Source organism: Oculina patagonica, chromosome 9, assembly GCF_052425735.1.
Source record: "Oculina patagonica isolate OP01 chromosome 9, crgOcupat, whole genome shotgun sequence".
NCBI classification, from domain to species: Eukaryota; Metazoa; Cnidaria; class Anthozoa; order Scleractinia; family Oculinidae; genus Oculina; species Oculina patagonica.
Window position 1 is genome coordinate 21,493,961 of NC_135766.1, and position 26,532 is coordinate 21,520,492.

General features: G+C 38.6%; 2 protein-coding genes across 2 annotated transcripts; one reads left to right on the plus strand and one right to left on the minus strand.

Moving 5' to 3' along the window:
* Positions 1 to 8,533: 8,533 nt before the first annotated feature.
* LOC144666173 (leucine-rich melanocyte differentiation-associated protein-like) lies at positions 8,534 to 22,814 on the plus strand. Its single transcript, XM_078527540.1, has 6 exons — positions 8,534 to 8,782; positions 10,089 to 10,189; positions 11,354 to 11,480; positions 12,344 to 12,483; positions 13,001 to 13,130; positions 21,124 to 22,814. Exons 1-6 carry the CDS (start codon positions 8,741 to 8,743, stop codon positions 21,283 to 21,285), a joined length of 702 nt encoding a protein of 233 aa, XP_078383666.1. The 5' UTR covers positions 8,534 to 8,740; the 3' UTR covers positions 21,286 to 22,814.
* An 826-nt stretch (positions 22,815 to 23,640) lies between these two features.
* On the minus strand, positions 23,641 to 26,211 carry LOC144666151 (tetratricopeptide repeat protein 28-like). Its single transcript, XM_078527515.1, has 2 exons — positions 25,081 to 26,211; positions 23,641 to 23,842 (listed from the first exon to the last, which is right to left on the minus strand). The coding sequence occupies exon 1, from the start codon at positions 26,018 to 26,020 to the stop codon at positions 25,250 to 25,252; it is 771 nt and encodes a 256-aa protein (XP_078383641.1). The 5' UTR covers positions 26,021 to 26,211; the 3' UTR covers positions 23,641 to 23,842; positions 25,081 to 25,249.
* Positions 26,212 to 26,532: the final 321 nt, after the last annotated feature.

A 26,532-nucleotide genomic window follows, 5' to 3' on the forward strand; every position in this document is an offset into this window, starting at 1 on the left:
AGTCGGCTCAAATTTGAAAACGAAAGCCTTGTGTTTAGCCAATTTCAAAATCCATACTGAAATAATTACAAACAATTATTACTGCAATCATTAATCATTCTTACTTTTTAAATAGGTTTTTCATTTGTGAGTAGCGTTCTATATAATAAATACGTTAGGTTGTGTTTCCTATGTTTTAGTTTTGTTAATGAGCTTATTAAAACCAGTCTAAGCTAAAAGCAGGCTGAGCATGAAGTGAATGTAACAAATTAAAGATGCTCACAGTTTTGTACTTGCAGTACTTGGTTTTTTTTTGGTACAGTGTTCCTATAAAAGCCTTTTCTCTCTTTGGAAGGGCGAAATAAATGCCCTTACTTTATGGCCAGGAAAAACAGAAAAGGAGGCACGATAAATAAGTTAATGTCGTGAAGGCTGTTGTGTTTTCAACTGGAAAACCACACACACTGTGTCCGGCATTCTAATTTTTCCACTCCACCTCCCCGAAGAATCCAAAGACTGACTATTGCATGCTCGACAACATCCTCGGAATCCCAGGGGCAGTTAGTGGGGTGAAACGATTTCTGCCCGGTTTTCCTTAGTTTCGCCCCACCAACTGCCCCTGGGTCTCCGAGGATGGCTCGACAACTGTTTGGCATCTTTTCACATTTCGACCAACTTTTTTTCCCTTTCAAGCGTGTTTGCATTCTGAACAATTTCTAGACTGAATATTTCCGCGGATTGTCCGGGTCACGGTTGTTCGAAGTCCATACAGATATTTCTGAATATTTTTCGAACTTTTCCAAAGGTTCAGTTAGACCTTATTAAAGGAGAAGTTCACTCCAGAATGGCCATTTATTTTCTTTACGCCAATAAAAAGTTTATACAAAGATATGTTATTCACCAAAATTTCAGCCTCCAACGTGCGCTATAACCCTACGAAATCTTTCTTTAAAGTAGCCCAAAACTTGACAACTGAACGCCGCCATTTTGGAGCCTGGTAATGTATGCGTGACGTCAAAGAGCTCAGCCTGAAGTTTGACGGGAAAATTTTAATAGTCGAAACTCCTTGTTTCTTTGTAGTGGCGTTTGTTTGTCAAAATACAAAAATCTTTTCGCCGTCTTTCAATATCTTAAAAAAAAAATTACTCAATAAGAATGGGTAGGGACGAAAAATAACTGCCAAAGCGAACAGAAATATTTGTGTGTTCCGAAAGCTATACGGGAGACTGCTTTGAAGAAGATCACAGATACAGTCTCCTACGTGAAAATACCCACACACAAAAAAGAAAGAGCCAGACGCAATACCAACCAATGATGCGTTTATGTTATTTCACTTTTTAGTTGATTTCAGGGAGGACTTTTAATTAACCAGAGAAACTCTTCTTGATCAAATATAAGATCGCAACTCCCAAAGTGAACTTTACGTCATTTTTGTAGTTGACTGACTGAGCTAGAAATGTTTGAATTATGTACAGTAGAACCCCGGTAACTCGAACTCTGAAGGGAATCGAAAAACCGTTCGAGTTAGCGGGGTTTCGAGTTATCGGGGTGGATTGCATATTTAACTTGCCAAGTTAATAATTGATAGCTTACTGATTTTTCAGCACCTCAGTATACAGCACAGTGCAAATTAAACTTATCTCGTCAGAAACTCTAATACGATCATAAATTCTTAGGATAAGAGTGGAAAAAGGCTGTCAAATAGGTGATCTGTTTTGTTGCTCTAATCAATGGGCAACCGTGGCGAGTTGCAAGAACCGGAATTCGAGTTATCGGGGTAAATTTGACCCAAATTTTGATCAAGGGAAATGAAATTTAGTTCGAGTTAGCGGGGTTTTTGAGTTATCCGAGTTCGAGTTAACCGAGTAAAAATGACTTAAAAGTGAGTTCAAATCCAAGGGAAATGGAAGTATGTTCGAGTTAGCGGGGTTGTTCGAGTTATCCGAGTTCGAGTTACCGGGGTTCTACTGTATTTCATTTAAGATCAAGCAAAATTTTAACTTAACTTATTAATTGTTTGTATCTTTTTCTCTGTCTTTCTCCTTCTATATTTATTTACATGTACAACCCAGTCATTGCATCCAAAATTTTTAACAACTTAGCCTGTTTTGTTATTTCTATTCTGAGAAGTGTTGTTGCCAATTTAAGTCAATTTTTGTTCATGCTGTAATTATTTGCCGTCGTCGTATTTTCTCGATTAAACGCGGGTCACCGATTAAACTCCGGCTTCGTATTAATAAACGCCGGGTCAAAAATGCTAACTTTTAAATAAACACCGGGGACGTTTGATCGAGGTCCCGGCGTTTATTTGCGGTCGAGCAAACAAGTAAATATATTCTCTTGTAAAATTCATTAATAATTCATGAGGGTGCAAACCAATCCCAGCACAGCATTCAGATCACATGTACACAACTGTAAACCCCAATACAAATCAGACAAAAGAATTAACTTTTGATACAAACTCCTGCTCAGCTTATTAGTATTCATTAACTTTCGATACAGATCTCTACTGATTCGCATAGCAATACTTTGCATTCAATTTATTGTTTTCATTTCACAAGTAGAATAAAATATTCGCGTCCGATCTGTATGGCCGTTTACAATGGCTCGCCTAGCGGCTCGCCATTGAAAACGCCCATACAGATCTCCCGCTCATATTTTATCTACTACTTAAATAGCACTGCTACGACAAATTGGTACGGTTTACCTCTTTGATAATTTTTTATAATGTTCAAGGAAGGTCCGGCGTAAAATAACTAGGATGGATGCTGTAAACAAAATGAAACAGCAATGTTCGCGTTCGTGTTGTCATGACTGACGCACTGTTGTTTATAACAGTGAACGTTTACTGATAACTGCGGAGGACGTTGGCGACATTGCTGTTTATGCCGACTCATTGGTTGTTTATGTTCTGCAGTTCGGTTTGTAACAAATCTTGATTGCAACATGCACGTGCCGTATGCAATACTGTTACTTTGGTAAAAATCATCCTCGGAGACCCAAGAGCAGTTTGTCGGCCGGGACGACGAGAAAAATCCTGGTTCTCGGGACTAAAAAAAATTACAGAAAATTGCACTTCGTTAAGGTCGCGGGGGACACCTTAGGCTCATCATTATACATTTATTCATGACTGGATAAAAATATGGGTGCGTGCGCGTGATTTAAAAAAAATCCTGTTTCTTTGATATTTTGACCGATTTAAAACAACACTTAGCTTTATACGTTGATATAGATTGTAGGAAGTCTGTGAGCTTGTTTTTATTCAAATTTGAAAATTTCTGCAGCTCAGAGTATCACAATAATGGCTGCGGTCACATCTAGACTGCTAGTGACCGCTCCTCTGTTCGCCCTAACTATAGTTAGAAAATTTACGCCTCGCTGATCCAAAACAATACACACTAACTATAGTTAGCATAACCACACTGACCTACTATTGGTAATCGCGCGATCTGATTGGCTACACAGGTGCCTACTATCGATCCGTAGAAGGCTCTCGGAGCGCGCGCGTAGTCTTCGCTGAATTTTATCAATCAAAACCTTCAATAAATCAATTCTAGCGATATTCTGAGTTTAATAGATCGGTCAGTGGGTTATGCTAACACAATTAGACGGCTCGCTCTCGGTTTCTACCGGCTTTTGATAGTTGGCTCGGGGCTTCGCCCCTCGCCAACTATCAGCCGGTAGAAACCTCGAGCTTGCCGTCTAATTGTTAATTATACCCAAGCAAGGTTCATGGGTTAGTCTTAAGTTTACAAACGAAAAGCCAATCAGAATGCGACAATTCTTTTCGCACGTGCGAGATGAACATAAATATGCAAAACAAAGCGTCAAGGAAAGGAAAACAAGAAAAACAACATGCCAAGAAATTACATATCATCAATGTTAGCAAAAATAAAGCTTGAATTCTTCGGTTTCTAGCATCCTTACTTCATTTTATTTTCTTCAACGCCGAAATGCCGTGCAAAAATAGAAAAAAAAGAGGAACAACTGGACACAAATAAACAACAAGGGCTGTCATGAACGAATTTAAATACCAAATTATTCACAACCTAATCAGAACTAATTTTAACTGCATTGGTGTGACCGCAAAGACGACAGAAAGCACTAACTATAGTTAGGTATGACGTCCCGTAACTTGAGACTAACTATAGTTAAACTGTTACGTCGTAGATGTGACCGCAGCCAATATTCGGCATAAACAATTGTGTCCTTTTTACCGAATGGTAATGAGGTTATGTTATGGGCCGCATTTTCTCACTCGAACACTCACTCACTCACTCGATTCTGATATCAAACCGCAATTAATTTATCATTAAACGAGAAACGTGCTGATGGAAAGGTCTTTTAAACGCATTCAGCACATGTCAATCAGAAACAAATTATTCTTCAACCTCGTTCCAGGGTCTCTCTCTTTCAGGGAACTAAATTGAATTTCACAAAACAAATCGAAAGAGGATCACTTACACTTATCCTCTGGTGATAAAAGAGAATAGAATTTACTCTACGAAGCCTCAGAGCATAGGCTAACGATGACCCATTCACGTAAGAAAACATTCAAAGACGCGTTTTAGTAAACACAACATTCATGCACGTTTTTGTTTCGCGTCACATCATCTTTGTGTCACGTCATCCGTTCTTCATCTTTTTGAGTCGTGCAAAAACGCGCATCTTTCTCTCAAATTTTATTCGCTGCTTAAAATAACGCTATACGTGCTGGCAGAAAAGTAAACATATTTAAAAAAACAAATTTACTTAATGCTTAAAAGGATCAAAGGTTACACTTAAATATTTTTGTGATGAAATAGAATTCGCGCTACGAAGCCTGAGAGCACGAACCATCAATGATGCAATTCCCATGGAAAAATAAAACATTCACAGGGAAATAAAGTGATATTGTGTTACATTATTGAACGCTTATTTGAAGAAAAAAAAGCTATCAATGACCCATTCACGCAAGAAAACACTCGAAGGCAAATTAAGTGAGATTGTGACATTACTGATAGCACCTATGGACTACATATAGTTACGCTTAAACTGTTATAGAAAATTATTATTGCATGTGACGTGATTTAATAAACGTTTCAGCTCACTGGAAAAACACAAATGCGTAGCACGTTTCTGTTTCGCGCTACGTCACCTCGTGTCACGTCATCCGTTTTTCATCTTTTTGAGGCGAGCAGATCTCAAATTTCATCGGCTGTTCAAAAAATAACAACGCTTGTCGCTGCCTAACCTCCCACGCAGTCGTTCTTAGGGGCGATTGTGTTCCACACCGTGTAACGCAATCGCGGGGAGGAGTGTAACGCGATCACCCCTAAGAACGACTGCGTGGGAGGCTAGTCGCTGCCCGGTATGTATATTGTATATGTGCTGACAGAAAAGTAATTGAACACACAATTTATCGCATCTAAGACAGTAAAAACCATATTCAAAGGTTACAATTTATTTTGGTGGTGAAAAATAGAATTTGCGCTTCGAAGCCGGAGAGCACAAAGCATCAGTGACCCATTGACGCAACTCACATGAAAAAAAAAAGCATTTAAAGGCAAATGAAGTGAGACCGTTACATTCTTGAACACTTATTTGAAAAACAAAGCGAAGGACGCCACTTCATCGAATTACCATGAGGTTGCTCGAAGAGCCTTTGATTAAAAACGCATTGTTCTCACCATAAAAGCGTGGAATATAATTATCATAATTACATCTCTCCTTTGGAAACTGATCGTGTTTTGGTCGGGACACCTTCGGAAATCTCAAAGTTTGGACTTTTCCGACAATTTTGTGGCAGAGAATACAGCGCGGTTACATAACTTCATGACTTGCCACTGCAGATAGGTAAACTATGAATACTGTAGTGTGTCATAACAGAAGCGGAATTTTAAAAGAGCGCTTTTAGAAAGAGGTAGAAGGCATTCAATTAAAATTTGCGCATTTAAACCGCCATTACTTGCTGGTAAATCTTAAATTAAAAAATCCGCTTCTGTTATGACACTCTAGAGATATTGACTGATTAGTTTTTGACAAGATCAGAGTGTGCTGTCTCCCCGGGGGGGATACTCCCATAAATTTCGGATAGGGGTGTGCCGCCAAGGTTCTTAAACCCTGACCCTATTTAAGGATAAAGAAAGCGAAAATTGATACCCTTTTAAAGGCCCAAAACCGAAAAATGACACCCTATTCAAGGGGAGGAGAAGCGTTCCATGACGACCCAAATAACGGCTAACCGCGCACGGTAACACACAAATCTCTATAAAATCGCTTTACTAATAACTGAACAGTAAATTCAGTTTTAAAATACCTTTTTTGGTTTAGCTGGGCGTTTATTTTAGCTTATAGAATTTAGGTACCCTATCTAAGGATCACACCGGGAACTCATTGCCAAAAGGAGCAAAAATGATACCCTATTTAAGGACCGAGAACCTCAAAAACCATACCCTATCGGGCGGCACATACCAATATAGGCCACATATTTGAGTACCCCCCCCCCCCCCCCGGGGCTGTCTCCTACTCGTTCCGCAAACTCTGCCACAAAATCATGTTCTTCCCAATTTGGCACTAACAAGGCTATAACATCGGCGTTAAGTCCAATTCACCAAATAAAAGATGACATACATAATCATTCATCATTTCTTTATGTCTCTGTAAAATTTGAGCTTAATCGCACCCATAACAGCGGAGAAATAAGCGTTTTAAAACATGCAGGTCTAGCGAAATTTCGCTTCATGACGAATTTATTCATGCTGTAGGTATCCCCCGCGACCTTAATAAACACCGGACCCCGCCAAGTTTGAAATAAACGCTGGAGGTGTTTGATTTGAGAAAACACTGTAAGCAAAATGACTAACCTCTATTCTTTCCTTATTCTTTCGCCTCCTTTCGCTTGCATGTCGTTTAAAGGGAGTTACAGAAGGAGATTTCTTAAAAATGGTTTATATTGCGTCTGGCTTTTTCTATCTTTTGTGGGTATTTCCACGCAGGAGACTGCATCTCTGATCTACTTTGAAGCAGTCTTCCACATAGTTTTCGAAACACACAAATATTTGTGTCCGCTTTTGAGCAATTGTTCTTTTAAATATCGAAAGACGGTGAAAATAAACACCTCTTTTTGTATTTCTTGGAGCTCTGTGTGAGCAAAATGGTGCTGCACAAACAGGCATTTTGACAAACAAAATCCACTACAAAGAAATAAGGAATTTTAGAGTATTTAAATTTCCCCGCCAAACTTCAGGCTGAGCTCTTTGACGTCACGCATACATTACCAGCTGCAAGATGGCGGCGTTCGGTTGTCAAGTTTTGGGCTACTTCAAAGAAAGATTTCGTAGGGTTATAGCGCACGTTGGAGGCTGAAATTTTGGTGGATAACTTATCTTTGTATAAACTTTTCATTGGCGTAAAGAAAATAAATGGCCATTCTGGAGTGAACTTCTCCTTTAAAGTCCTGGTCAAACGGAGACGCAAGTTTTCAACTTGCATCGATCATCCACTTGCGTCCCCGTTTGGACGGACTTGCATACACTTCCGTTGACTTGCTTCCACTTTGGTCGAGATCAAAATTGTACACAATTAAACACAATTTTTTCACCGTTTGGCCACCCAACGCAAGTCAACGCACGTCTTGCTGTTTACTTCAAGTACTGAATTGCAGCGCGCGCGTGCAGTAGCATTGAAATGGCTTTCTTGACAGCTTGCGTGAACTTGCGAGTAAACTTGCGTGTCCGTTTGGTCACCCAACGCAAGTCTGTACGCATGTTCAATTGCGTCTACTTGCGTCCACTTGCGTTACCGTTTTATTTGGCCAGGGCTTAACGGCCCGGGGGGGGGGGTACTCAAAAAAGTTTTGTACGGGGAGGCTCCGCCCCGAGCTCTTACCCCTTACCCTTTTATATACCATTTTGACAGAAATTGTACCCCTTTCATATACTTATTAATGAAAAAAGGTATCCCTTTCATATACCTGAAAGTCATGGTATAGACTTAAAACATGACGTTTTTTTGTCATTTTCAAGTAGCGCTTAATAAATTGAAATAATACAGCCATAAATTGTATCTGTTCGAAATATTTTAATTAAAAGCCCTTTCAAAAACCTAAATGACAGATTTCTGTACCCTTTCGTATACCAAAACTTGTGAAATCCCTACCCTTTTATATACCTGAAGCCTGAAAAAGGTACCCCTTTCGGGCGGAGCCTCCCCGTATAGGCCATTATAGGGAGTACCCCCCCCCCCCCGGGCTTAACGGAGTTTGCTAAAGACTTCCCAGGCCCAGGAAGATGATCCAAAGATTGACTTTGTAACATTACAAACTTGGCAGTGACATTGACGTCATCGATATCTTTACGATACAGTTTCTTACAAGAAGACAAATTAATTGGATTTTTGGAACGACTTTCGAACAACTTTTTGGGAAACTTAAGCACTTTGTGGACACTGGACAGCCCTGACCCCACCCAGCCCCCCCCCCCCCCCCCCCCTCACGTTAAACGGAGAACGTCCCAAACAACAGGGTCTACTTCCTCGAGACCGAAATTGAGCCAAGAGATTAGAATTAAAGAAGCTATTAAAGCAGAAACTAAAATTATGAGAAGTTTTAGCAACGGCACCGATTCCTTCCATGTTAGCCTTCCCCCGCCGGGACTCAAGCGAGACGAGCAGGAAGTAATGGGCCTGGTACCGACACAGACAGGCAAGCAAAAACATGGCGACACTGTTGTAAATCAGAGCGCGTGATATTTCCTCCATTTTAAGCTTTTCTGTCAAAAGGATGGAAAGCCCTGAAGGAGCTGTGGTACTTAATGATTCTCAGGTAATAGAAACATCTTTCATTTTCGTCTTTCTACAAATTTAAGCTTAGATCTTTGTTACTTGATATCTGCCGTTGCACATTGCATCACGTCCCCGTCATATGATTTGTAAACAATGAGTAAAGATGGGACTGCTTTTTGACAAAAAAAGTTTTTGCCTTTTATCATTCATATCGTAAACATTGTGGGTTAAATTTTGATCTCGTTCCTAAAAGTATAAAACCTTTGTTAACTTAATTATATAATTAAGCTTACATATCTGCAAAATTTCTTACAAATAGTGAGCACGTTTGTATTTGCTAACTTTTACAAAATAACAAATTAACATTTAATGTTTTTAATGTTTTCTGCAAAAAGGCAGAACTATTCCGATTGCTCTTACTGTTCATTCACTGAATCAAAAATATTAATCCTTTTCCAGCGATTGTAAACACAATTAATAGAAAGATGAATTGCAGGCTGTTTTGACCTACATTTAGCTACGTTTCGAAATGAGCATTAAATACACTTAGTAAAATTGTATGTTTTGATGCATTAATAAATCTACATTTATCTACATTCATTTGATAAAATATTGGATTCTTATCGACTTTAATTTTTGTTTTAATGCTACGTTAGTTCGGTACTTTTATTCCCAGCTTTGTTTAGTGCCTCTAGAGAGCAATTACTGAATAGGTGCTACCTAAGAGCAGTTTTCAATTGAGTGTTGTAAAACCAAAACCAAAGTAATTACTCTGGCCAATCACAACGTACACAGTAAACCAATCAAAACTCGAAGCAAATACATGTAGCTGGCACAAAGCACGGGAAAACGTGCACGAGCGAGTCACGATTGGTTTTGGTTTTACTCCTGATTGGCTGAGAAAGTGGCGCGAGATTTTTAAGCCAATCACTAAGCCTAGTAATGCAAAACCAAAGCAAATGCAATTTACTTTCGACACTCAAGTGAAAACCACTCTATTGTTACTTACTTTCGCAGGTCTTATTTTCGCGATTTTCGCAATTTTCAAAAAATCGCAAAATAAAAAACCTGCGAAAATTTATTTTAAACATTTTCTATAATTGTATTTGTTATGTTAATTACATATTTTTGGCCAAATCGCGAAAATTAAGTCCCGCAAGAAATGCCCGTTTCAATTTCGCGAAATTAAGTTTCCGCGAAAATAAGTAACAATAAGGTACACACAAATAGTAATAATAATCATCATCATTATTATGATTATTGATACTCTTAAAATTGTTATTGTTGTTATTGCTATTATCCAGTATTTTAAATTATATGTGTTCGTGATCAACTTGTTTTAACAGTTATCATTTGTTGGCCAAGAAGCTGAGAGCATACCAGGAATAATCGGAAGGAAATATGGGAAGGTGGTCAAGATATTGGACCTGAGCTATAACCAGCTAAGGTGATTACTTCTATAATTTATGCAAATGGGCCTCTGTTTGTTTAAAAAGCTTTAAATAACACATGGTCATCAAACAATAGACTATATTCGTATTCTCAGTATTGGACTGGAACTACATAGCTCGTAATGGAGGCTTATGCGGGTAATCTTTTCAAATGCAAATGACATGAAGCTTTTTTAATGATATTTGTTCTTGTCCCCATAGCCCTTTCGTTTCTCTTAGCCGGCTAGGCCTTGGCACAAGAAAACAAAGGGCTCTGGGGACATAGGATTTCCAGGGGAGAAATGCATTAGCCATGCCAAGATTGGTCATTTTTAGGATAAGATACTCCATAACACATCAAATTCCCCCTCCCCCCTCCCCCCACCCATCTCTTTTGGGTTACTGCTATAATTTGTTTCTAACCCACCTGTGTGGCCTATTTTGTGAGGGAAACATTGTAGCTGTCACAAATAAACACCCTTTCAGTGCTAGTTTCTGTCGGCTGTCAGGCTCTGCAACTTGGCTTTTGTACATTATGCTAGCATTTTATCGAGCATTTCAGTGAGGCAAAAGCATTGAGAATTATTCGAGCATTTTAGTGGCACTTTCCAAAAAATTGATTTTTTTCCAGAGAAAATAAAAAAGAAATTACTTTTTTTTTTAGAGAAAATGAAGACTAAGCTCACAATTAAACTACAAAGAACTTTCTGGAGATACTCAACTACGTTCTGTACTTAGCCTAGTAGATGATTTGGAGGTTTTTGTTTTTTTTGGCTGTATTTTATATATGAACTTGTATACTTTGTTGTTGTTGTTACTTGCAACACTTGTACGTTTTTGTAAGTGTTAACAGTTAACACCATGTTAAAAACTTTGAAATTAATTTAAAAAAAAAACATTTGTATAATGAGCATTATCCAAGCATTTTAGTTACTTTTTGGGGGGAAACCAAGCATTTTAATAGTGGGAAAATATGAGCATTAACTATAGGTGGAGCATTTTAGTGGGGAAACAAAAGCATAATTTACAAAAGCCTATCTGCAACAAGATTGTTGCCACATTTTTAGCTATTTTGGAGCAATGTCGGGTGTCGCCAAAACCCTTGGATTAGGCCTCATAGTAACTACACGCACACATGGATTGAGTTAAACTATATGCTTTTGTAATATCTTTCTCATCAGAACACTTAATGGCCTGTATAGTTTTGAGATACTTGAGGAACTTGTCCTTGACAACAACCAGCTTGGAGATGACGTGGAAATTCCTCAAATGGCTCATTTACACACATTGACATTGAATAAGAACAGAATATCCTTTTATTGAATAGATCTGTTTATTTGTGGATCTTCTGGCAGTCTGGGCCCATTTTCCCCCATAATTCTCTTCAATATTAATTTGAAATGTGCAAAACAAAAAACTGACTCTTAGTAAATGTTATTATTAATGTTTTACCCCTAAATCAGAATGGAACTGCCGTTAAACAGCTATTCCCTTGAGTTTAAGCCTTGGTAAATTGTTGCCCTTACAAATACAGTGTGTAGAAGTACAATGTAGCGAATAAGGCTACTAAACCACTGCACAAACAAACCAGGGTTGCTCTGATTGATATCTTTTTAAGTTGAAACCTGTTTTTTTTTTTTTTTTTTTTTTTTTTTTTTTTGGGAGGGGGGGGGCAGGGGGGGGGGTGGATTGGCCTTAAGATCTTGAGCAGGGCTGTCATTAAGGGTATTATGTTACATTTGCATACAGAGCAAAATGCTACTGGTGATAACTTTGATGTAATGGCTGCTTAATAAGTTTATGACAGCCTTGTTGAGAACTCTGCGCAATGTTTTCCTGGTTTACCAAAAGAATGCTCTGATCTAGAAGCATTTTGTTCTGGTAACCACCAAAACAACAACTCACTCATTCCATAACAGTCACCAATTTAAGACTAAACCTAAACCACAAAACACTAAAATGCGATTGCCACTTAGAAAAGCCATTACAAAACTGAAAACCTATACTGTTACAACTGAGCCAATAAAACTGACAAGGGGAGTGTCGCATGGCAGACAACAATATATTATTAATCTCTTTGTGCAAGAGTTCCCAATTGATACAATATGTCATCGAAAAACGTTTAAATGAGAATGTATCAGACAAATCTAGATTGTCCTTAACTTTAACACATAGCCAACCTAGATGTACTCTTAGATAAGATCGCCAAGAATCTCCCTTCTTTGAAGTACCTCAGTTTATTAAGTAACCAGGCCTGTCCAAACGAGCTGTCATTTTCACACAGAGACGAGGAAGATTATCAACGATACAGGTAGCTGTTTTACCCTAATTTATTCTTTAATTCAGATAATTGATTTTTAAAGTTTGTCATTCATAAACTAATCCTAAGGATATTCTTATTGTCATTCTTATTGTTTCTTATTGTCATTTTACACCTAAAGCTTTTTTTAAGATTCCAAGGCAATTTTGTATGAAAAAGACTTACAGATTATTACAAGTAAGCTAGAGGTGCAGGGGTTTCTAAATGTTTTGAAGTAGGCATCAACAACTGGAAGAGTAGATGGTTGTGACACAAAGTTGTTTTTCATGAGCTGATTGTAATGACCAGAGTAACTGGTAACATGCAATCAAAAGTAAGCTCTCTTAAAGCCTCTGTTTTTTTTTTTTTTTTTTTTTTTTTTTTTGTACTTCTATTCAGAGGAACTTCGGTGGTTGCTGGCTGGTTTTGAAAACCCTGGACTGAGGTGATAGCGATGCTACCATTTTAACATTGCAATTTAATGTGGCAATCAGCTTACAGGTTTCCTTGTTTATGATTGTTTTGTCAGATATTATGTCCTGTATCGCCTGCCAAGTCTCACATTTCTTGACTCAAGACCTGTTAAAAAGGAGGAGAGGGACGAAGCACAGAGGGTCGGTGCTCACATGAAGATTGTTGCTCCCTCTACTGATGAACTGGTTAGTAAAAACCAATCAATTTGCTAGCTTTCCCTGCAGACTTGCTATTCTGCAGAAACCACTTTACTCTATTGCAGTCAGCTGCTTTTGAAGTTATCATATTGATATGAAATTATTTCTATTTATGTAAGGTTCTTTCAATTCCAAGAGTCAATTCTTAGGTAAAGTCTGCATTCAAACCTAATGGCCCATCAGGCCAGAGCATATCCTGGTTTCTTTAGCATGAAGCAACTGGAACTATCTCTACTCCCACCTGGATGGGATGCTAGTTCATCACAGGGTTACGCCCAGCAGTAAATTTGGCGGTTCCCATTTATACACCTAGGTGGAGAGAGGCACTATGAGAGTCAGGGCTGTCATTAAAGGCCGTTGTAACCCATAACACCTGTTACGGCTGAGTTCACTCAGTGTTACGGGTGAAGACATGGATTGATGTTATGTTACACCTGCGTTCAGTGCGAAATGATACAAGTGATAACTCCAATGATATGGCTGCTTAATGACAGTCCCTCCTCTATCTCCCCACGGCCTGACAAATGTAATAAAAACTGCCCTCCCCACCCCACCCACCTTCATTTTTATGCACTTTTATTCCCATCGGTGAGTGAGACCCTTGTTTGCGCCATGCTCGTTGCAAGCTACATAAAATTGCTTAAGTTGCATGGGGTTCTACCTGAATTTGAATGAAATTTTAAGAGGTTTAAAGAAATGGATTGAAGAAAGAAAAAAAAAATGAAACACCACCAGACAGTTGACCCTCACGCAAGAGCACTCCAGGATGTCAGTGGGGCTGACTGGTGTCCGTCCACCAATTTGTAACTTCAAATTATAATTTTAAAATCACTTTTAATCACCAAATAGATATATGGGATGAGTGAAGCGTTTTTGGATTCCCTGAAACGCGAACGAGAGTTTTTCGTTAAACCCATATTAAGCATTGGAAAGACGGCCTTCACAGGAACAATAAACGAAACTATCTCAATGGTTAGATTGATATTGGTCTCTCAAGCGAAAACAAAACAAGGAAAACTGTCAAAGGTGACCAACTTATAACTACTCATTTGACTATGTCACGGGGATTTCGCATATTTTTGGTCTAAACTATTCTGATATATAAGTGGTAGGCAACTTTACGCTTTGCCTATGAAAAACATTATCTTTAACCTTTATTTGGGGATAGAAATCAAACTTTGGCTAAAAATATCGATATTTTTGAAGGCGCGCGGAAAAACTTGAAAAAAATAAGCCATCCGCAGCCAAACGAGCTTTAAAACAGTTTAAGGGCTCTAAAATAGCAATTTTTAATAAAAAATGGACTATTATTTTTAAGTTTCCTTCGACACAAATATAAATTTTGGCTGTTCGAAAATCTGTTAAAATCCGTGACATAGTTTGACCAATGAAAATGGCGTCAATACTTTTCCATTTTCCACTCGCGCTTGTTGGACACGAGGTGATTGTTGGCCAGTTATCGATATTTATCATCTATCTATGGCTTGTAAAGCGCGCCATTTTAGCAGACTGATGGTTGAAGTTTGTGGGCGATTCTAGGGGAAAATTTAAAACCACACAGTGATTGTGGGCGTGAATTACATTCACTGCGGCAAATAGTATGATACGATAATGAATCTATGTGTGTAATCCCAAACTGAATTTAGGTATCATTTCAAAAATAGTCATTTAGATAGTTTCATTAAACTTTCCTGCTGTGTCAATAAAACAATCTACAGTGCTTCAAATAACAGTTGGACATCGGACAGAATGTCCGGACAACTTTTTTTGCTTTCCAGTGCAAACACCAATGTTCTATGTTGACAACGCATTAGATAAGCAGGTCACACATCGAGAAGTACTGTAATATGATGTCCGACCTCACGTTTGCTTTGTCCGATCAAAATGTGACTTTGTCGGACACATGTCCTTTCAAGAGAAAGAAATTGTTTGCAGCCCTGAATCTGTGAAGTTACAAGATGCGTCACGTCGAACGGGGACGCCAAATTACGTTAATTTTGAGTGGTCACTGATCGCATCTGTTGAGTTCTATTGGCCGCTAATCCAATCAAAATTCTGGTTATTTTTTCTTGGTGGTCCGATACTTTAGTTTTTGCATCTGTTCCTTTTTTTCACAACAGAGCTAATGAAGCGATCGCGCAAAATTTTCCTTTTTTTTTCTACTAAAAAGAAAAGCGTAGGAAGCTAGTTCTGGTGTCTAAACTGCATGAATGCCGGGTGTTTCGCCTACAGGTTGATTCGCCTACACGATCTGAGATGTTTCGTCTCACTGAAGTCAATCGCCTTCCCCCTTTTTTTCGAATTTGAAGATTCCATTTACAGCATTTATTTTCGTTTATTAAGAGCTCTTAATTTCAAATTGGCAGAGCAAAAGTCTTGTTTTGGCAAAATCACGACCACATATTAAACAAGGACGATTTTCGAGCATTGTAAATGACACTTTCATACAAATTAAGATAAACTTGAAAAAGTCGGCCCGCCTTTTTTTTTTCAAGTTTACCCGAACGGAATCTGTTTTAATCTTCTTGAATTGTCCATCCATGCCGCTTTATGGCTTTTCTGTGTTTCTTTTGAGTTTTTCCTTCGGTTTTTAGCCGTTATTGTGATATTTCAATTAATTCTATGACCAGTTGTTCAGTGCCAAAATTGCTAAAATTGCGTGACATAACCCCTTTAATTATGGTTTTGTGTAGCATAAAGCTGCTAGGAGTATTGCTACTGCCCCCTGGATGGGAGGCTAAACCATCGAAGCAACCCCCCCCCCCCCCCGCAGCAATTTGCAGGTTACCCTTATTTCACTATTCGTCCTCATTTGTGGCTTTCCAATATTTCGATTTCAGGAGGGAAGTCCCGATGTGTGTACGGGGAAGAGGGGCGGGGCGCCTTACCCTCTCGCTTCCTTAAGGTCTTTTTTTTGGTTCCGCATATGTGTGCCTTTTCTTGTCCTCTAGCGCAATGTTGAAAAATCTTCATCTTATTTCTCCCACTTCCCGCCATATTGGGAATCCTTCCTTTAGTCTTCTCTTTTCCAGCCTCCCGTTGACTTCTTACTCAATTTTAGCACTCAGGATATTGCCCCCCCCCCCCCTCCCTTCGTCCCCTCCCCCTTTCCCCTAAAGAAAATCAACGTGCGGTTTGCGAAAGCGCCTTTATGTGAAAGATTCCCCTAAAAAAATCAAGCTACCAAGCCTTTGCTTATTTTTATTGTTTTTCAATAACACAGTAGTTGAGAAGTTTTATTACACTTTGGTCCACAACTAGAAACCACTAAATTTTTAACATAATGAAATGACACAAAATTCTGTTCGACACGCTATTAAAAATTTTATGCTTTAAAAACGCTTGTTGAAAATTGCCCTTTTTGAGTAGCATGTCTGTCAACTAGTTTGAAGCAAAATAGTGTAAAAAACCGTAAAATTATTTAATTTTTTTTTCATTTCTACTGTTACTGAATACTTGAGAAACTTATTTTAAAAATCCGAGATTCGTTTTCCACAGTTTTTCGAGGCATTTGCAGTATAAGAACCCGGCAACTCAAAATCTGCCGGCACAGCGACTTTTTACCTTACGATACGATACGGTACGATACTTTATTAACGTGAAATAAGCTTAGCTTTACGGCTAGTTTACAGTTATTTCGCGAAATTAAAAACTTAAAATCTAAATTAATTAAAATATATACAATATAAAAATGCTAACTACTATAAATGCCTATGACCAGTTGGTCAACTGGTCATAGATAAACCTCATTTCGCGCTACTTAATTCGCGAAAATCCGGGAGCCGAATTTCCCGAGTATTCATTTTCGTGAATGCAAGAAAAATTAGAGCAAAAGTGTATTCCATTTCGCGATTTGTCAGTGTTTTATGGATCAGTCGTCAAAGACTTAGGAACTACTGGAAACACACAAAGGTTTGGCTTCAAACAAAAACTCTGGTGACTGCACTTATGAGGTTTTCGCCGATGTATAAGCTTAAATGAGCTGCCTCACGGACAACGCAACTTGAAAAAAATTGCACTTTTTTCAAGTTTGTCGTTTCTAATCCGCCTTAATCTTCGTCAGTCAAAACCTTCCTCGATTATTTTCGGTTTCTTATGACGCCCTTGGTGTTTTTCTCCATAAGAAAACTATTATTTTGAGATTTCCTTCAATTTGAAAGTTATCGGGAAAATGACTTCAAGTACCGTGACATAGCTCCTTTTAAAGGGACTGTGTCACGGCTAAGTTAATTTTATGTTATTACATTTTGTCAAATATTCGCTATGAAACTAAATGTTTGCAAAGAAATTAATTTTTTGATACTAAATGACAAAACCATAGCTTCGTTGCAGCCAAATGTGTCTCTCAAGCGTCATAAATTAAAGTTACAAGCAGACAAGATTAACTTTGAAAACTGTTCCGCCGGACCATATTTCAAAAGCTCATATCTCAATCCGTTTCAATCTTCGACACTTTTGGCCATCCGTACCTTCTTTTGCATTTTGTGTGTTATTTAAATATTTCTTCACTGTTTTAAGAGGTTATTTTATACATGTAAACGAATTTGATGGTCATTTCCAATGCCTAAGTTTGGCTAAAATCCGTGACACAGTCCCTTTAAGAAAATAGTAATCAGAGGAAGGGCGCTAGTCGAAAACAAGACGGAAAGATACTTTCAAGGGTAGATAGTTGCAGTTCCAAACGTTTAAAAATTTTACTGTTTTGGTATAAATATGGTATTAAATTTCGCGCAATGTTTTTTTTTTTCGCGCGGATTAAATTTCGCAATTATTTTGAAATCGCGAAAACCGGTAAGAATAAGGTAATCATTTTCGAGTACCGAACTAACTAAGATTCACGTACAATAATTTTGTTATAAATGAAGTGACACGGCATTTATTTTACATGGAAAAATTTAATAACATTTAGAAAGATGCAGGATCGTTTTAACTTGGTTTGTCTCAAACTATAAACCAAGACTGTCTAAACCCATATAAGTCTCTTCAAGTTCAATGACATCGGTGCGCGGTAGGCAATTAGTTCGAATTCTGCTACGAGAATACTAAAATGAAGTTTCTTCTTCATTAATGTGGCGAAATGACACCAGAACCGGCTCTCCTTGAACCAAGGGTATCGAAAAAGCTTCACAAGCGGTTGGCTGAATTTCTGGTCGATGGCGTTTTATTTCTACCATCTCGATTTCTGGCGGGCTGTTTTCCGGCTGTCTGAAATGAAAAATCTCAAGGAAAGCGCGTCGGAGCTTTTTATTGCGCCAACAGTAAATAGCAGGGTTCAAAATAGAGCCTAACATTATGAAAGTTGTGCACCAGCTCCACAGAACACACATAATGCCCGGTTTGACTGTGTGATTTGAAGATGTTAGTAAAAGAAGCGTTATTGAAGGCAAATAAGATATGATCAACGCACCCAAAATGAATGCTAGGGTGTTGGCTGCCTTGTTGTTTTTCTTCACTCTGTTAGCTTCCTCTTGAGATTGTTGTTCACTTTGAAGGCGTCTTTTCTGGCGCCTTGACACGATGAAAATGTAGACATAGGTGTAGCCGATAGCAAAAATATAAATGGAGCCTAAAAGAGCTTTTATTATTGAGACCACATGCAAGTATTGCAAGAAAGTTTTTGTTTCACTGTCTATAGCGGCCAAGACAATTTCGTGGATGGTGAAAGAAGCTGTAAAGGCCCATGCGAAAAGTATACCAGCTTTTATCCTTTTCTTTGTGACAATGTGCCGATACCTCAAGGGATGTTTGATGGCTACATAGCGATCTATACCGATCAACAAAAGGTGATTAAGCGACGCCAAACTAACTTCTGCAATGGTTACTGCACTTACTTTTTCTAAGGAACAAAACGGCCCGTCGCCAAGGATTCGCTTCAATTCCACTGCAATGGTCACGGGATGACCGATTAGCCCAGCCAACAAATCGGAGCCCGCCAAACAGGCTAGAAGAATGTTCGAGTTGGTTCGAAGCGGTCTTCTTGTTGCCACGGCTAAGATAACTAGCACGTTAAGCAGGATGTTTAGAATGAGTGCCAGTGAATTGATGACAGTTACAGCAACCAGACTTCTGAACGTATCTTCCGTTAAGTATGACTTTCGCCAAACGGTATCTAGCATATAAGGGCATTTTTCCACTTCAGGGTTAGAAAATCGCATCGACGAGGGGGACGAAGTGGTCGACATGTTGCGATCGGCGATGAAAGTAAATTGAATGAAGAAATTGCACTATTCTTAAAAAAAGATCTATCGCCAAACGTATTTGAATAGGTTCATAAACGTTTTGGAATTGAAAGGAAAGGTGAGACATGTTGCTATTGAATGGCTCTACCGACGCAGTTTAGAAATCTGAAAATAATTTCCTGCGCTTTTGTTTCTATCTCTTGAGTTCTGTTGTGAAAATTAAGAGCAGATGCAAGAACTAAAGCATCGGACAACCCACTACCAAAAGTTGATCACGCAAACCGCCTAAGTTCGGCGTGAATCGACCGTAACTTTATAGATTGTATTCTTGATGCTTGCATAAGATTGACGTTTTAAGGTGGAGTTTTACCTTAATTTGAATTAAATTTTAAGAGGTTTAAAGAAGAGATTGAAGAAAGAAAAAAAAAATTGAAACACCACCAAACAGTTGACTCCCACGCGAGAGCACTGTCAGGTGACTCTCTGGTGTCCGTCCAACAATTTGTAACTTCAATTTATAATTTTCAAATCACATTTATTTTCCAATATTTCTTATTCCTCTAAATTTTACTAATCCTTTGAGAAAATCTCTTTCCCCCAAAAAATCCCGAAAAAATCACCCAAAAATTTACAAAACACCGCAAAACATGATATATGGGACGAGTGGAGCGTTTTTGGATTCCCTGAAACGCGAACGAGATATTTCCGTTAAACCCATATAAAGCACTAGAAAAATGGCCTTCAGGTGAAAACCCGCCTTAATATAGCTTACAGTGTTCCAAAAAAAGAAAGGGGTCTTGGGTCAAAACAACTTGACAAAATCAGCTATCTGACCTGAAAAATAACAGACAACTCCTAATCATTTTGTGAGAGTAGTATCTGGAACTCTGAGAACATAATTTAATTTAATATAATTTTAATTTAATCCATTTTGCACAAAATAAACTTAAAAGATATACAAACAATAGAAAGAAAGAAAATTACAGCAGAAAAAAGACGCAGTGATGAAATACTAGAAAGAAAAAGCTATTTAAAATGTTAATTATCAAAGACAGTTATGATGCCCAAGTAACATGTGGGCGATGAGGATCAAAGTCTTTGCTCTTGCAAAACTGTCTGCAACATTGCTTAAAGCATAGTAGGCTAAGATAATCATTCCTATGCCCATCGGGAAAGTTATTCCGTAAATAAGGAATTCTATTTGAAAAAATGTGCCCCTAAAAAGCTCAGTTCTTACTGAATTGAATTAACCGCGCACGCGGTTCTTGCTCTGCTCGTGTTTTCGTCGTGTCGATGACCATACCCATACTCTTACTCGGCCAACTCGTCGGCCGTACTGAAGGTTTTACAAACATTCTACTTGCCAGGAGCTTTGCTACTAAATCATTCACCTATTTCGGAACCTATTTAACATTTCTGCGCGCTATTTAACAGGAAACGTATATTTTTGTGGCATTCAAGCTATAAATCCGTTACCAATGGAAACTTAACGAACATTTTGGTCTTTATTTAGCTTGTTTATAGTGAACTGTACTATTTTTTTATTATCTTGGAACTGTCGAAATCGACGTCATTCTTTGATAAATCTACTTTAATTTATCAAAAATCTGCATGGCAGCAACGTAAGCCTCGGATTGTACGCTCGCGTGGCAATTAAACATTTGTGGTGCGAAGAAACCGCGTAACGTTTTTGTGCGCGAATACCAAGATTAATGATGATTTTTTTATGAGCAGAATTGCGGTAATGTTTTTGGCAGTGCGGTTTACACTTCTAAGTAGTTCTTGTTGTTCCTGATCCACAGGCTTCTTCAAAGGAGGACAGCATGGAAACACCCAAGTACACCCCACTGCCCAGCAATTCCATCTCCCCAGGGGACCACAAAGGAACATTTGGACGCTGCCGATACGTCTATCATGGCAAACATTCAGAAGGGAACAGATTTATAAGAAACAATGAGCTTTAAGTTATGGATACTTAAAATAAGTATTTTATTATAATTTTTATTTTTTTTATTTTTTTAATTTTTTTAAGGCTGAGAGACGATTCCCTGAAAAAATGTGCTCAAATAATGTTGATATATTATTACAACCCGTTACCCAGACTTGTCCCCAGTTTCCGTTTATGCCAGAGGCTCTTGTGTGGTTTCCAGTCTCTCCTTGTTAGCTGCTCGAAAAGGCTCCTCAATCACAGCTTTGAACTCTGGTACCCAGGGTCATTTCCCCAGTCATTTCTGATCTGCAGGGAATTGGGGATAAGTCAGACCTTTTACCATAGTGCATTGCAAACACTTGCATTATTTATACAATTTGATTGGCCAGAAATTCTTTGGATATAATCAGAGGGATTTTTTGGTTTAAAAGTGCTTTTTTTTGTTTTTGTTTTTTTGTTTCACGCATTGTAATTTTGGTCAATCTGTCCGATACTCATTATTTAATATGTTAAAACTATGTGAGAATTTCTTTACTGTTCGAAATGCTTTCACTGTTACGCATTGACGTGTGCCTCGAATCGGAAAAATTCAGTAAGCTAATTCCTAAGTTAATTGTCTCGACAACGAAAGAGAATGTCAAAAAAGCTTCACTCACTCGCGAAGTAGTATTTGTTTGTCAGTCATACTAATGCCAAGAACGGAGATTTAGTTTTGTTTGTTTTGTGTTTGCAGGCTTTGAAGCCTTTTGCGATCTTGCATTGACAATTCTGTACAAGGTCGAAACGAATTTAAAAAAACAGTAGTTGTTATTTTATTTCTTTCCGACAAGTAGACAGAAATAACCTTTGACGGCACTCAAGTTTGAGGCCATATAACGTGGTCTGTAGTTACTGTTTTTTGGTTGATATGTGTGTTTGGTTTTGTATTTGTTTTTTTGTTTTCGTTTGATTTCGAGCTGATTTTTCTATATAAAACATATTTTGTTTTAAAATTTGTTGTAAAGATAGTCTGCAGCGATCGATAAAATAGTGAACTACCGCTTAATTCAGACAATAATCTTGCAACAGGATGCCTTCTCCCATGTCAAGTGCTGTAAATTCAACATTGTCAAGTTATAGAACGAGGATAGTGCAGGGAGTTGGGGAACGATGTAATTCCCAAATTGTCCTAACTCTACCTATTATTGTCTGAATCTGTAGCCAAGTAAGGTTAATGGTTTCCATCGCAGCCGCTTTTTGCATTGTCAAACAGCGCTCCTACCAATTTGTACAAAGAGAGTTGCAAAAAATAATATTTTATATTAACAAGAAAAAAATTATAGCTAGGTGGCTTTATAGATAATTTTTGTTTTATTGATTATATATTAAGATTAGTAGCTGAATAAATGGCTTCAAATGACATTTTAGCTGTAGTTATAAATGATTTATGCTTTTTATAATAATTATGCAATTAAAGTATCTTTTAGCTGAAACCAGTGAGGAGTTACTCTGTCACGTAAAGTAGAGCAGCTTGGAACCTTTATCTTTCAAAACAAACTCTCAATAAAACTAAAAATAATGATGTATTGAGATTTATTGTAAGTGAATAGTTTTACAGAGGAAATATTTATTCCCTACTATGTTAGCAACGGGACCTTGTACGTTTTTCGCGATTTGGAAAAGAAACGTAACCTTATGTAGCGAGAATAAGATAGATGCTTTATTAAAACTAAATTGCAACGCAAGGGTTGAATAATATAGTTTTTACAAAAAATTACAATGGTTAAAAAGGTTAAAATTACTTATATATACAAAATGAAATATACAGCTATAAAAAGTCAAATATTTAAAATTTGAGCGCATTGCTAAGAATGAATGAGTTCTTCAATCTATTTGTCTTAAAATTAGCATTGAAGTTTCGTTTCTTCCTCAAATTGTAATGACAGGTGTTCCTCTCTGGGAGTAAAAGGTCAAGAAAAGGTATGCGCGCCAACAGCTGACTACGCACTGTTTTTAAATAACTTATGCGTAGTCGTGTCCACCAATTATGTTTTCAAGGCTTCAACAAGAGAAATGAAACCAACTAACCAGCTAGCTGTTTTATTTCTCTTGTTTAAGCCTTGAAAACATAGTTGGTGAACACGAAATCACTGTGTTGGACGGTAAATAAATGTGAATTAGCAGACCATTATTTGTAGACAAATATTCAAATCACGTGGTAGGTTCTCGGCCTATGAAAGGAAAGAATAAAGGCATCAAATGATAGCAAACTTTAATACAATCTTTATAGTTACGTTCATGAGTCATTTGCCATAACTTTCTTAAAAAAAGTTTCATACAAGTTTACTTCACGTTACAAGGCGTGTGTAACTTAGTTTTCGTTATTTATACATTTTGGTGTCTTGAAGGAACGCTAACTCAAAATCAGTTGCAAGAGCTATACTGATTAATCAGTTCTTTTACGAGCAACTTGCGACTATCTGAGAATGTGAAGAAACGTTTTTGCGCTATAAATCTATTTTTTTTTAAAAAAATGCAAGGGTCTTTTACGCTTTTAAGTCATTCCAGTTAATTGATGCAGAACTTTCCGTTTCAATCTTTTGATGGACAACCTGCAAGAAAAAATCAAGGAGGCTGTAAGTCTTACATCCCAGGACTTGCCACAAGTCGACTCTTATCGCGATAACCGAAAATGGAACCAGTCTAGAGTAAATTTTTGAAAGTACCGCATGAAAGTACTGCTCAATAACTTTTATTTGAATGGTTACAATTTAGGCTTTTATCACGCACAGACTGAACCACCTTGTAACGCATACTAAACAGTAGACTTGCTCCAAGTCGCTCGTTAGATTCGCAGGAGACCGTTGGATACGCAAACGGAGGGCGCGCGCGGGCATGAGAAACAAAATGGCGGAGGATCGTTGCAGAACGAGCGACGGGAACGCTTGCTTCGCAGGCTACGTCACTGGTGGATTTTTCAACCGGTGACGCCATCGAGATTATGTCAATCATATTGTATTGCGCGCGAACTTACTGAGCGCGCTGTGCCCGCCAACTTAGCGCGCGCTGCTCGCGAGACAAGCTTGCGTTTAACTTTTCACCTCTTGAGTAGACTTGTTTCCTTCTCACATCGGTTTAGAACAAACAACACAAATGTCTTTTTTGTGCATGTCGCTTTTAAATCTCACAGAAATGAGAGAGCCATCAAGGGCATTGAGTATGATTTCCCACAAAAAGGGAAGAAAATCGCAGTTTTAACACACGCCACAGCGCGCGTCAGCTGCACACGGCGCACGAAACTGACGTCAATACGATAAAAGAAACCAATTCAGTGCACACAAGCATGATGCAATTTTTCGCGGCAATAAACATCAGCCAGAATCAATTTCCTGCAAGTGACACAAGTCGCTCGTTCCGAGCCATTCCTCGGCAAGTGTCATTTGTTTTCCTTCGCGCGCGCGTTCACTGAAATGAATCCCGCGCGATCTCTCGCGCGCGATTACAAAGGTGATTTTACTCAAGTGGTCTTTCTCGCTTGATTTCAAAGCGATTTTATTTAAGTAACTATAGATGCAAAGAAAAAACGAGCGACTTGGGGCAAGTCTAACAAAACAGTACCACATGAAAGTACTGCTCAATGGCTTCTTTTAAGTTTATCCACAGTCGTAAGAGTTAAAACGGACCACAATCGATTGACTTGTTATCCAACGGGAGTGAAAGGATTAAACAGGCAGAATGTAACTGGTCATGTTTCGTTGACAGCGCAACAATGCATGACATCAGCTAGTTGAGTTTTAGAACTACACTAGAAATTTAACTTTACACCTTAGAATATACAGTATTCCTTTACCTGGCGTTGAAGACATCTATTTCCCTTCAAAGCACTCCAGTGTGACGTCATCTCCAATCAGCACAAATGGAGCCCACTGGCGAATCTTACCGAATTCTTTTGATTCTCTCATGTAATTTGTGGCACAGTTTAAAGCTTCACTGGCTTTCTTGCCTTTAACTAAATGTTCTTAGAAAACGCGCATAAACTCCATCGTCGCCTCATCCTCTAATGCCCACAATGACACAAGGACAGAACGGGCTCCGGCACCCAGAAACGCTCGCGCAATTCCGACCACACCCTCGTCTTTGATCTCTCCTCGACCACTGTGGCAGCAGCTTAGCACCACGAGTCTTGCTCTTAGACCAACACTCAACACATCTGACATGGTCAGCAAGAAGTCTTCTTCCCTGGGGTTTGGAGATTTACGTGAAGTATTTGGAGCTAACGCAATCTCGCCAGTTTTAATGCGGCCATGAGCTGCAAGGTGTATCAGAGCAACAGAGTTCAGTCTCTTCAGAACTTCTTCTTTCGTAGCATCTGTACCAATGAGAGGTGAACTCTTGACTATCTCTCCGATCATTTCCGCTTCTTTTCTGGCACCTGGAAGTTGAGATAGTTTTGGTATTCCGAGAATGTCGACAACTTCTTGCACCCATGGATCTCCTACAATTAGCGCGCCGCGTTTGCAGTGGTGATCGGGTGGGGCATCCATGATCATCTTCAAACAAGTTAGGGAAGGAACCACATGGATTCTGAAAGATTCACACAGGTAGCGAGACTCAGCATCCTGCAGTGCAGCAAAAGGAACCAGAAACAATGGGCCATCGGGAACAATAACAAGCTCGTTTCCACGAAGTTGGTGAATTACTGGAGCAACAATAACATCATTAAGGGCAGATAGACAATTTTTTTGGACAGAAGGTGGAGAACGCGATTCTGTTTTGCCATCAACTCTCATCTGATGCAGATGTTTTTCTCTACTGAGAAGTAATAAGTCAGGCTCTTGCACTGTCAGGTCATCTTTATTGCCGAGCGCATCTAGTGACCTATCCTCGCATTTTACGCTGGAGCGAACGCCGATCTCTTTGTACGTTTTCTTTATGAATGAATCCAAATCTTCGCTTGGGTTTAATGTAAAACAAGGTTCGACGTTTTCAACACTGAATTAGACACTTTCTCCATTTTGCAGCAGCCATACATTTATGTTATTTAAAGAAACTGCTAGAAAAACAGTGTTAGAGGGGGCGCAGGTTAATAGTTCAGCAGGTGTTTCTTCCTGCGAGACTTGTCCATGCTGATGTACCTCAAAACCGTACTGTGATACCAGGAGGTCAACTAGAGCTTGAGCGCGTCCCTTCTCAGCAGCTAACAATGCTTCGTCAGTCCTGTCCAATTGCAACAAAACATTCCAGAGCGCTGTGTATGCAATTCGACATTCATTTCGTAAGCTGATTTTCCACTCGTCCTTGG

What these genes read in the sequence shown, in the direction of transcription:
- LOC144666173 (XM_078527540.1), top strand. Translation starts at nt 8,741, where the DNA reads ATGGAAAGCCCTGAAGGAGCTGTGGTACTTAATGATTCTCAG. An exon ending in TGACATTGAATAAGAACAGA is followed by an intron (nt 11,481 to 12,343) that starts ATATCCTTTTAT and finishes TAACTTTAACAC; the next exon opens with ATAGCCAACCTAGATGTACT. An exon ending in GAAGATTATCAACGATACAG is followed by an intron (nt 12,484 to 13,000) that starts GTAGCTGTTTTA and finishes TTGTTTTGTCAG; the next exon opens with ATATTATGTCCTGTATCGCC.
- LOC144666151 (XM_078527515.1), bottom strand. Translation starts at nt 26,020, where the DNA reads ATGAGAGTTGATGGCAAAACAGAATCGCGTTCTCCACCTTCTGTCCAA.